General features: G+C 44.5%; 2 protein-coding genes across 2 annotated transcripts in view; one reads left to right on the top strand and one right to left on the bottom strand.

The window, feature by feature from the left end:
- The window catches only part of LOC134468199 (adenylate cyclase type 8-like), a 73,083-nt gene that overhangs the window by 18,819 nt on the left and 41,764 nt on the right, over positions 1-12,500 (top strand). Inside the window, exons 10-13 of the mRNA XM_063222138.1 lie at positions 65-195; positions 5,124-5,235; positions 8,675-8,802; positions 10,142-10,300. Of these exons, the coding sequence (XP_063078208.1) occupies positions 65-195; positions 5,124-5,235; positions 8,675-8,802; positions 10,142-10,300 (530 nt within the window). The remainder of the gene's footprint in view (positions 1-64; positions 196-5,123; positions 5,236-8,674; positions 8,803-10,141; positions 10,301-12,500) is intronic.
- The window catches only part of LOC134468562 (32 kDa beta-galactoside-binding lectin lec-3-like), a 5,100-nt gene continuing 3,808 nt past the window's right edge, over positions 11,209-12,500 (bottom strand). Inside the window, exon 4 of the mRNA XM_063222468.1 lies at positions 11,209-11,460. Within this exon, the coding sequence (XP_063078538.1) occupies positions 11,236-11,460 (225 nt within the window). The 3' untranslated portion in view covers positions 11,209-11,235. The remainder of the gene's footprint in view (positions 11,461-12,500) is intronic.

Consider the following 12,500-nt stretch of genomic DNA (forward strand, 5'->3'; position numbering starts at 1 on the left):
GTGTGTGTGTGTGTGTGTGTGTGTGTGTGTGTGTGTGTGTGTGTGTGTGTGTGTGTGTTTACAGGAGCGCCTGGTGTTGTCTATCCTGCCTCGCTTTGTTGCCTTGGAGATGATGGCTGACATGACAGCTATGGATGACGAGCTGACGCCACAGGAGTTCCACAAGATATACATCCACAAATACACCAACGTCAGGTACACACACACACACACACACACACACACACACACACACACACACACACACACACACACACACACACACACACACACACACACGTGTATACAGGCAGGCAGACATGCACGAACGCACGCATGTACACACCCACACCTCCCTGCACATATGCACGTACACACACACACACACACACACACACACACACACACACACACACACACACACACACACACACACACACACGCACGCATGAACACACACACACACACACACACACACGCACGCACGCATGCGCACACACAGACACACACACACTCACAAATAGACAGGCACTGCCACACAAGGCACTGTCCCATGAAAGACACAAGGAGTCTCTGGACGCCCCGTTTCAGTGCCGGAAAAACCTAATTGCTGTCCCGGGACACCATATATCTAAGTTTTTACTGCACATTGTGTGTGTGTGTTTGTGTGTATATGTGTGTCTCAATGTCATATGTATGTTTAGTCTAACTGCACATTGGATACTGGTCAAACACAATTTCAAACTTCTGTCCTAACCTGTTACATAGATTTTTGACAATAAAGTACACTTGACTTGACTTGACACCCAGCTCTTGGCCTGATTGGGACACACAGTTGGGAGGGACACTGTCTTGGGACATCAGGACACTGTGCCAGGACACCAAGTTGCTGTGTACAGTGTTGGGACACTGTCTTGGGACATCAGGACACTGTGCCGGGACACCAAGTTGCTGTGTACAGTGTTGGGACACTGTCTTGGGACATCAGGACACTGTGCCGGGACACCAAGTTGCTGTGTACAGTGTTGGGACACTGTCTTGGGACATCAGGACACTGTGCCGGGCTTTAGCACCACCTCGTCCCTGTCTGTGCATGCCTATGCTGATGTCACAGGACAGCACCAAGGTGTCAATGGACAGTGTACTGGGCCTCGTTTCCGAAAGGGCCTTAAGTACTACTTAACGCTACGTGCTACTTAAGTTCACACGTAACACCATCGTAGAGCTCACGGAGCGTTTCCCAAAGCCAACTTAGCAAAGAACCATCGCAGGTTGACACGTAACTCTAAGAGAAATCCACGAGTGATCTGGAGTAGTCTTAACGCGCTAAGATTGATCGTAACGGCATGGCACAGTGGAGACACCCACAGGATATGAAGGGGAAAGAAGGGAAAAGAAGAAACTTGCGCATAAGATTGCTGTTTTAAGACGCGAGTGGCATGGCACAGTGGAGACACCCACAGGAAAAGAGGAAACTTGCGCTTCAAGTTGATGTTTTAAGACGGGAGTGTAGCCTAAATATCATGGCACCACAGTTGACACTGTAACGAAAATAAGAAGGTAACATTAATTGTGTAGGTGTATAAAATAAAACCAATGTGTTTGGAAAATATTTTACAGGCAGTAAAATAGTTCAGCTTTGTTTGATACATCAGGGCATTATTAAACTTTGATCAATCATAATTTGTGTGGGTGCTTCGTGAAGAAGAACAAGGCATCCACACGCAGAATAAATAGGGGGCTTCGGCGACCAGAGACAAGAGTGGTGATGTCGGAAGGCCACTACCGAAACATAAAAAAAAGAAAAACGGTCAGCGAGTCGTTGCGCCCTCTTTCATTTTCAAGTACCCTAAGAAAGGGAAGGCGACGCAGAAAAGACACGATAGTTGTAGGCTAAGGGTAAACTATGACATAAAAAGGCAGCGTGTAGATTTTTGTTTTAATAACAGCAGACTGCCGTGCAAAATGTTCCTCACAGTTGTTAAAGCCTTGAGTCATTTGTGCGCCGCTCCCCAAATGCGCATCCCAATTTGGATCTCCTAGGCCAGGGGTTCCCAAACTTTTTTCCCTGCGCACCCCCTTGTACATTTCAATGTGGTTCGCGCACCCCCTGAGCGAATATTTTGGTGTGCTGATGGCCGCGCAAGTATGGATTCACTGCTCATTCACTGCATATTAAGCACAGTCGTTTTTGGGGAATTCTCTTTTCCAATAGCCTTGGAATTAAACTACACTTCAGATGGACCCTTCCAGCATACAATGCACCATACAATTAAAAACTACTTAATGTTCATTAATACTGGATAAAAACTACCATATCCGCCATTGCTCTATTCAGCTCGCGCACCCCCTTAAGGCAGGCCGCGCACCCCCAGGGGTGCATGCACCCCAGTTTGGGAAACCCTGTCCTAGGCCTACTTGTCTTCTTAAATATTCGGTAGCCAACTGCACGCGCTTTGTCTGGTTTAACGGCGTGGTTTTGCATGATTTCATTGTGTGTGTGCATTTTATTTCATTTGCCAACAATAACTCCTGTCAATAGTTGCAAACTGCTACAAATGTAGTCCCACCCTTATAGAAAACAACTTTTGATAGTGATACTGACACACGCCTTACATTTTGTAAATGGTTTAGCAGCATGATGGCGCAGTTCACTCAGAGGACACTTCAGCACCACATCTGTGGACAGCGATCCTTAAGAGCGACGCTACGAATTATCTTAGAGGCTGTGCACGCGCGTTCATGTACGAGTGTCTTTGGGAAACAGTCGTAGGAAATCTAAGAACATTCGTAGGATCACTGGTTAACGACACACGTAAAGGGCTCTGCATACTTCACGTGCGCACTTTGGCGCGTTTGGCGCGAGAACCATTAATGACGTCATCACTTGCGCCAGACTATTCATACTTATAAACGCCAGTTGCGCCACAAATGCAATTCTCTCCAGACCAGCGGGCGTCACTGTTGAGAAAAGGAGAAGAACTGAAGGCCGGCAAGAACCGCGCGAGGAACGAAGAAAGCATACACAATGCCAGCAGTGCTGTCACGTGAGTTGCTAGTGGAAGTGTGCCAGCTACGAAATGAAATCGTATTGAATATAGAACGGTATATGCGTCGCAGAGCGAGGAGGAGGCAAAAACAGAAGAGACGGTGGAATGTTCCTCCTTTGCACCAGAACAGAGAGGAGACTGGCGAGTTCTTTGTCCTTGTTCTGCCAATGAGACAGATTGATGAGGAGAAGCACTTTGGCTAGTTCAGAATGACAGTTCACCGTTTCGACGAGTTGGCTCGTCGCATAAAACCCTTCATTAAACACAGTCGCACACAAGCAGAAGCCAATGGGCTATTGAAACTGTCGTACAGTGTCTCAAAACAACCCCACGAGAAATTAATGTCGGCTTATTTTCGCCTGGCACGTAGCCAATGTAGGCTATTTTACATAGGCCTATAAGCGAGCTCACAGTGTCTCACAACAACCCCACGAGAAATTCATGTTGGCTTTTTTTCCTCAGGGACGCAGCCATTGTCTTGCCATAACATTTAACAAGTGAGCTCATAAACAGTGTCTCACAACAACCCCACGAGAAATTAATATCGGCTTATTTTCGCCATATCTCATTTCACATTTAACATTTTGACGGGTTGGTTTGCCGTCTGTGTCACAAAGGAATAGATAACCAAACACAGGTTGTAGTTCTGAGGAGGTTTATTGCCAATTTGATGCAAATTGACGCACATGTTTCAAATAAGTGTGAAATACGAATATGACATCTTGTGCCAGTGCTTTCTATTTGCCGTGTCGTACAGGTGAGGATACTGCCTGACCGGTCACTCGCGCGCCAAGTTAGAAAAATCCTCTTGTGCACGACGTTGCGACACGCATGGAATTTTGAGTTTGTGACGGGGGGCGTGTCGAAATTTTGGGTCACGTGACGGCGCGCGCCATCGTCGCGAGTGAGGTATGAAGGAGGGTAGCGCCAGTCACGCCAAGTATGAATCCGCCTTAAGGCTAAGAACCATCGTTATCAGGAAACGAGGCCCTGGACAGCAAATAAGTTTCCCGGGACAGTGAGCTGGGTGTTTCAGGACAATGGCTACATTTACATGACGGTTTTAATTCAGAATTGAATTGTTCCGTTTACTTGATCTTTCTTTTAGCATGTTTACATGACGTTTTCAAAGTGGAATTAAGCTTTATTCAGAATTAAAGTGAGTAGTAACACTTTATTTTAGGGTTACATCTATAAGCACTAACACATGCAATCTTGATGGCTGTATAAGTAACTTGTTTGGCACGTACCGGTATTCGCAAATGTCTTGTTCATGCACAAATAGACATTTGACACTTGCGAACATGTCTAACAACTGTCTGATTTTGCTCAGTACATGCCTTACAGGTTACTTAGCCTACACATACATTGATATTGCATGTATTATTGCTAATAGATGTAACCCTAAAATAAAGTGTTACCAAGTGAGTTAATTCCGAATTGAATGTCTCATGTAAACGTAGCAACTGTCCTGTTGTTATCCCAAGACAATGCTTCACGTCTTGGGGCAGTTGACAGGACACTAGCAGCAGTACAGTGGCCAGGCCGTTCCCTTCTAGTGACACAACACCTTCAGCATTGCTTCTAGTAAGGCCAAGAGCAATACAAATATCATTTCTTAGCTCCCGAAGAATCGGGAACTCCTCCCACTTTGTCAGGAGGCATACAACCATTAGCAAACCAAGGGAGTCGGGTCAACCATGCAGTGTGGGAAATGTTAATTGTTATGCTCTTAGTCAGACCATGTCTCGAAGAGATTTGAAAGTCGATGATAATCAGGCTAACAGTACAGTACAATTATCACTCCCTCTCCCATCTGCCAAGATTGCATTGCTCTTCAGTGTGCTCTTCAGTATCTTCAATAGTGTTAATCCCATCACATCCCTTGTGAGACCGAGGATGCAGAGCAAGGAACATGTTTTCCAGGGCTACTCACTCTCTCCTTTCGTGAAAGCCAACTGTAAAATCTGATCAACTTGTCGTGGTCTCACTGTGTGTGTGTGTGTGTGTGTGTGTGTGTGTGTGTGTGTGTGTGTGTGTGTGTGTGTGTGTGTGTGTGTGTGTGTGTGTGTGTGTGTGTGTGTGTGTGTGTAGTATCTTGTTTGCAGACATTAAAGGCTTTACCCAGCTGTCCATGAACATGTCGGCACAGGAGTTGGTGCGGACGCTGAATGAACTCTTTGGACGCTTCGACAGACTAGCAGAGGTCAGGGAGGAAACACACACACACACGCGCGCACGCACGCACACACACACACACACACACACACAAGCTCTCTCTCTCTCTCTCTCTGACACACACACACACACACACACACACACACACACACACACACACACACACACACACACACACACACACACACACACACACACACACACACACACACACACACACACAGGGCCGCTGACAGCTTTGACTGGGCCCGGGACAAAAATCTCTGATTGGGCCCCCCTTCCACCGACACCGACAACCCAACCCCCCCCCCCCCCCATTTTACCATTCTGTATACATAACATTGTTCTATCCATGCAGTCCAGCCTACATTTTTTTAAAGAAACAAAATAGATAGGATTCTCATTCCTATTAATAACACAAGTGTAGCCTAAGTGTAATTTGGCAATTTGAAGGCTTGCACATCAAAACTATGACTGAGAAGGAGTCACCGTTTGCTAAACTGACCTCAAGTGACGTGTGATGACAGAGAGCAAGTGAACAGGAACACAGAGTGTGCTGCTGTGCTCCCTCCCTCATCAAAGCCTCCCCACAGCAGGAGTAACACAGGAATATGTCAATTTACAGAAAACTATGCACAACGAATCTACACTGTATTTCTCCTCACAAAGTTAACAGGTTGATAATTTGTTAGTGTAACAGTGGCACGTTTACAGTTAATTAAATTCAGCTCAGCTCTTGCACGACTACGCCACCTAGGGTGGGGGAAGACAACCTAGGAGTGAAATTACCCCCCAAATTAGTAAACCAGGACACAGGTTCGGAGCACTCTCAGGCACGAGTCAAGTGTTTATTCTCTTTACATTACAAATACAATAGTCAGCTGGTCAGTAATCAGGTGGATACAAATGTGCAGTGTGCAGTGGTGATGCAAAGGGACAAATAGTAATACATTACAAAATACAATATGGATGAATTGTATTAAAGACAATATTGCACAAATTCCCCATTATCTCTCACTGGCGAGCAGTTATGTGGAGCAAAACTGCCAGTGGCCACATACACACACTACACATACACACGCACGGCACCTGTGCGAGAGAGGAGGGAGGCTACACTCAATCATACGAAACGCCCCAGTACGGGGGAGACAGGGCAATGGTGTCACTCTTAAANGGACACTCCACCCATTTTGCATTAGGCTTTCCATTCACCCAGTCATACTTTTGAATGGTCTTTCAAAAATCTCTCAATTCCCCCTGAGATAGGAGAAATCCGCCTTCATCTCTTAACACTTCCTGTGTCAATGATGTAAAAATTGTCATTTTGCATCATCGACATAGGAAGTGTAAGAGAGGTGGATTTCTGTTGAGACTACAAGCCTTTTTCCCACCTTTTCAACCCCGCCCATAGGGGGTTGGACCTAATGCTCTAACAGACCTATCACAGATCAGTGTCCCAGTGCTTTTGAAATCACTGGCATTGAGGCTCCAGTAAGCAGTGTTGCCAGATTGGGCTGTTTCCCACCCAATTGGGCTGCTTGGGATGGCCGTCTGTGGGTAAAAATGGCATTTTACAGGAAAACTCGCCCAATCTTTCCCATCGACATCAATAGAATTGGGCGGGATTTAGTGCTTCCAGGCGGATTTTGAGCATTTTCTGGGCTGGAAATCATCAGCCTCATCTGGCAACTCTGCCAGTAAGTCACTGGCATAGCTGGAAAGGAGAAGCTGGAGCACACTGCAGCTTAGTTTTCAAGACTTTATTTTGTGCACACACCCGACCAACGTTTCGGTGTTGCTACACCTTCTTCAGAGTCAAATGATAGCAAGAGAGAGACACACATTTCAGGACGTGACATTCACAGGTGATCCCACTTGGTTTGGCTAAATTGGTCTCATCTCATTGCAGGTAATTGACCCCACCCCCCAACACCAGGACAAGATTGCAGACAATTAGACAGAGAGGCTTTGTGGAAAGGCATTTTGGATTCATACTCTAAATTCAGTGGAGCCTCAGGGCATAAATGAGGAACACAATATGTCTTGCTCTCTGTAACAAATTGTTCCAGCATCGCGGCTGTGGTCTTCTAATAATTGTAGCTGTGGTTTTATTGACAATGTTCTTTGTGTATTGTTTTTTTTCACTTTTTTATTTTGTTTTGGGAAGTTGGCAAGCTGTCTAATTGTCTACAATCTTGTCCTGGTGTTGGGGGGTGGGGTCAATTACCTGCAATGAGATCAGACCAATTTAGCCAAACCAAGTAGGATCACCTGTGAATGTCAAGTCTTGAAATGTGTGTCTCTCTCTTGGTATCATTTGACTCTGCAGAAGGTGTAGCAACACAGAAACGTTGGTCACGTGTGTGCACAAAATAAGAAAACTAAGCTGCAGTGTGCTCCAGCTTCTCCTTTCCAGTGATGTCTGTCCCACTGTGATGCACCTGCAAGCAGGGTTGCCAGATGAGGCTGATGATTTCCAGCCCAAAAAATGCTCAAAACCAGCCTAGAAGCTCAAAATCCCGCCCAATTCTATTGATTTCTATGGCTAAAATTGGGCGGGTTTTTCTGCTAAATGCCATTTTTACCCGCACACGACCATCCTAAGCAGCCCAGTTGGGCGGGAAACAGCCCAATCTGGCAACACTGCCTGCAAGCTGAGGGAGGGATGATGCATAGAGTCCCAAATAACTGGGTGTGGCCTGTGGAACTTGAGCATTGCAGTGCATTATGGGGATTGTTGCCACAAATCCACAAGCACTAAAAAGTCACAAGAAGGCACCAAATTAGAAATCTATGTTACTATTCTACTATACATATGACCCAATTTCAGTAACATATTCATGTCTCCACCGGTGGAATGCCCCTTTAACTTTTTCACCCACCTGCCACTGTGTCTAGTGGTTTCCCCGAGTCACTAGCCATTCAAGTATTCCACTAGTCACAGATTTGATACCTACAGTGTTTTTTTTCTTTATCATGATAGTGTACGTCAAGCCTCAGAAGATGAGGTGCTAAAGCAAGATGAGTGTATAGCTTTCTACATGGAATTATATCAAGCAAATTGAAACTGAGTTATTATGCTATTTCTTGAACGTAAATACAAACAATCGATACACAAGGGTCAAATAACAGAGTATTACTATGATACACATCATACCAAGGAATAAGCTGTCAGCCAAATTGGCTAGTGACACTGAACGTATTACTAGCCACAGCCAAGTTTTACCAGCATTTGGCCGGTTGGCAGGTGCCAGTGTAATGCCCTGGTGCACGCACGGGCTAGCACTCTCACACACTGTTCCCACTCTGTACTCTTACCACTGTACTCATATGCTTCTCTGTGTGTGTGTGCATGCGTGCGTGCGTGTGTGTGTGTGTGTGTGTGTGTGTGTGTGTGTGTGTGTGTGTGTGTGTGTGTGTGCGTGTGTGTGTGTGTGTGCCGTGTGTGTGTGTTTGTGTGTGTGTAGGAGCACCACTGTATGCGTATTAAGATCCTGGGTGATTGTTACTACTGCGTCTCGGGCGTTCCAGAACCCCAACGTGCACATGCTCGCTGTTGCGTAGAGATGGGCCTGGCTATGATCAACACGATACGGTCAGTAACACTCACACACACACACACACACACACACACACACACACACACACACACACACACACACACACACACACACACACACACACACACACACACACACACACACACACACACATACACACCCCTCCTCTCATCTCTTCTCCTTTTTTGTGGCCTGACCTCTTCACTCAATTTTCCTCTCTTCTCCTCTGTTCTCTCTTCTCCTCTCCTCTCCTCTCATTTCTTCTCCTCCCCTCCTCTCTCTTCTCCTCTCTGTGACGTCCCCCTGTGCCCCCACCAGGCCAAAGCCTGCCAGTACACAGGCAGTGATTGAGCCCATTAGGTTAATTCATGATACTCTACTCTCTAATTAATTGTTTACGCCTGTGCACAGGCAGAAGTTATAACGCTGTCCTCTCCCTCCCCTCATTGAGAACTCTGACCTCAAACTCAACCATAAAGTGTAAAGTTTAGTTCTGGCCAGGCCATGGTAGTCTAGAAGCTTGCTGCTTTCCCCTCATGTCTCATTCCATTACTAAGGTGCTGTTTCTGCGTAGCCAAATTTTTTTAAAGGTCGATATTTTTTTCTTCTGTTTAGGTGGACGCGCAACATGTGGATAAAAATAAAAACTCCATTGTAAGAGGTGCATTTTAGCCCCCTTAATGTGATATTTTTAAATCCGGATTTTTGATATGTTGGTTTTAAAACCCTGATTACATGGAAACGGAAGGCCAAAAACAATGTAAACAGAAGCAAATATCCACATTTTAAAATATCAGGCTACTTGGAAACAGCACCTAAGATGCTTTAGAAATATCCCATTTATGGGTCTAAAACACATCTGTTACACTGGAGTTTTTATTTTTCTCCACATGTTGCGTTTACACCTAATTGATTGCCAGGTGTATCCCCTCAGCTGCTCATCTTTCTTCCCTAGATATTGGCCATTTCTTATCTATATTTCTTTTGGAGACGGGTGTACATATACAAATTACAAAAGGTTAAATGAGAGACAGACAAGGATAAAATAAATGAAAAACACAAGATAGGCCTACAGCCGTCTGTGATGTGAGGGGATTAAAAAAGAAAAAAGAAATATGATGAGTGTTTCTTTATTCACTTATTTTTGAGATTTGAGTTCATTCATTCCATTTCCTCTTTGTTGATATGATTTTCAGTAAATAACAATATCATTGAATTTTGTTTTCGTCTCTTTGACATGTTGCTCCCCTGAATGAGCTGAGTCCTCCTCTCCTCTCCTCTCCTCTCGACTTATAATAATAATAATAATAATAATAATAATAATAATAAAAATGCTAGTAATATTCATAATGATGTCTTCTCTACTCGCTACAGCTCCGTCCGGGAGACAGTGAAGCGTGATATGGACATGCGTATCGGCGTCCACTCTGGATCGGTCCTCTGTGGCGTTCTGGGCCTGCAGAAGTGGCAGTTTGACGTGTGGAGTTGGGACGTTGGCATCGCCAACATGCTGGAAGCCGGCGGCATACCCGGGTATGTGTTTGTGTGTGTGTGTGTGCGTGCGTGTGTGTCTATGTGTCTATATGTGTACATGTGTGTTTGTTTGTCTGTGTGTACGTGTGTGTGTGTGTGTCTGTGTGTATGTGTATGAGCATCCATCAAACACACACGACAGACATATACAAACTATAAAAATCCAGCATAAAGTACAACAGACATAAACAACTGTCAGTGTTGTTTTTGTTTTCTCTGATCATTTGAAGACGTCACACATTCAGCAGTTATACATCAATCAGAATCAAGGCCTGTTTATTGGTCACATATACTTTCATAAAACTTGCAGAGAAATCAACGAATCAATGAATACAGCATGAATCAGTGTGAACGAAGACGTGTGTGTGTGTGTGTGTGTGTGTGTGTGCACATCAATGGTGTCATATGTCACTGAGAGGAGTATGTGTGCGTCTGTTTATTACAAAGAAAAGTGTTTTCCAGGTGTGTCTCTTTCATGTGTGTGTGTCAGAGATATAGACTTGTGACTTGTGACCTGGACTCGAGTCAGACTTAAGTTACCAACTGATGACTTGAGACTTGCCTTTGCAATATTAAGAGTTGCTTGACTCGGAATTCAACACTAATGACTAGACACTTGAATTGGACTTGACAGTTTTAGCTTGCAATGACTTGAAATGGCAGTACGACCTGGACTTGACTTGGTCTAAACTGTCATCACTTGTGACTTGACTCGGACTTGATTAGAAGGACTTGAGACTTTCTTGTGACTTGACTTAGTCCCATCTCTGGTGTGTGTAACCTAGAGAGAGGAGTATTTTTCTGGTGTGTGTGTGTGTGTGTGTGTGTGTGTGTGTGTGTGTGTGTGTGTGTGTGTGTGTGTGTGTGTGTGTGTGTGTATGTGTGTAACAGAAAGGAGTAAAGTGTGTGTGTGTGCGTGCGTTTGTGTGTGTGTGCTACAGTGTGTGAGTGTACTTCTCACGTGTGTGCTTGTCGAGTTTGAGTTTGTCGTGCGAGGGCTTGTGCCACTCGACATAGAGGCGCGTCAGCTCTAGGTCATGGCGTACGAAGATCTTCTCTGTGAAGCGCGTCTTGCTGCGGTTGTGGAAGTTGAACTTCTTCTCGCCCTCTCCATCGCCCATCGTCACCTCGAAGTTAGTCTTTGTGTAAAACACCTTCACCTGGACACACATGAGACATGGGAGTGTGTTTTAATAGTGTTTGCTACACTACCAGTGTGTCTGTGTGTGTGTGTGTGTGTGTGTGTGTGTGTGAACTTGGTCTTTGTGTAAAACATCTTCACCGAGACAGGGATATGAGAGTTGGCTTTAGCTTTAGTTCTCAAACACACACGCAAACACACACAATTGCGCAAAAACACACACAAATGATTATACAGTTGAGGACGATATTATTAGCCCCCCTCCTGAAATTAGACATATCTCTTGATTTCTCATTAAGAATGACCATTATTAACCGTTCCTGTTATTCTGGAAACAAATACACCATGGAGATAGTATCCAATAAGTTATATTTGGACTTTTCCATTTTCACAATGAGTTTAAACAAAAAAGTGTAAAAATGGCAAGGACAAAATGATTAGCCCCCTTATCATTAATAGTCAATACAGTGCCATTTATGAACAAAAATTGACACCAGGCACTTTGATTAGTTGTTAACTATGTTGGCACATGTCCTACCAGGGATTTTGGCCCATTTTTTTCATTGCAAATAGTTAAGCTGGTCCAAATTGCATGGATGTTGAGGATGGACATTCATTTTCAACACTCTTCAAATACTATCTGAAGGATTGAGGTCTGAACCACTCCATCACCATGGTTTTAGTATCCTTGAAGAACATTTGAACTATTTTGGATGCAAGTTTTGGGTTATTATCTTATTGAAAGATCCAGTGAAGATCTTAGCTCCCGCTATGAGCATATTTTTGCAAGGTCACTTTCCACATTCTATCATAATTTTCAGTTTTTATGGTGCCGTACACCCAAACAAGGTTTCCTGTGGCTGAGGCTGCCACAGAATGATGCATCCACCACCATGTTTAATTGTGGAAACCATCTTATAACGATTCAAGGCCTATCCCTTTCTTCACCTGACAGAAGCAGAATTCATGCATCAAAGCAGGTGCAATTGAATATCATCAGATGAAAGCAGAGACGTTCAAAACTCATTTTTGACTTTCAAATGTTCACAGGCAAAGCTC

This window comes from Engraulis encrasicolus, chromosome 18 (assembly GCF_034702125.1).
Source record: "Engraulis encrasicolus isolate BLACKSEA-1 chromosome 18, IST_EnEncr_1.0, whole genome shotgun sequence".
Taxonomy (NCBI): domain Eukaryota; kingdom Metazoa; phylum Chordata; class Actinopteri; order Clupeiformes; family Engraulidae; genus Engraulis; species Engraulis encrasicolus.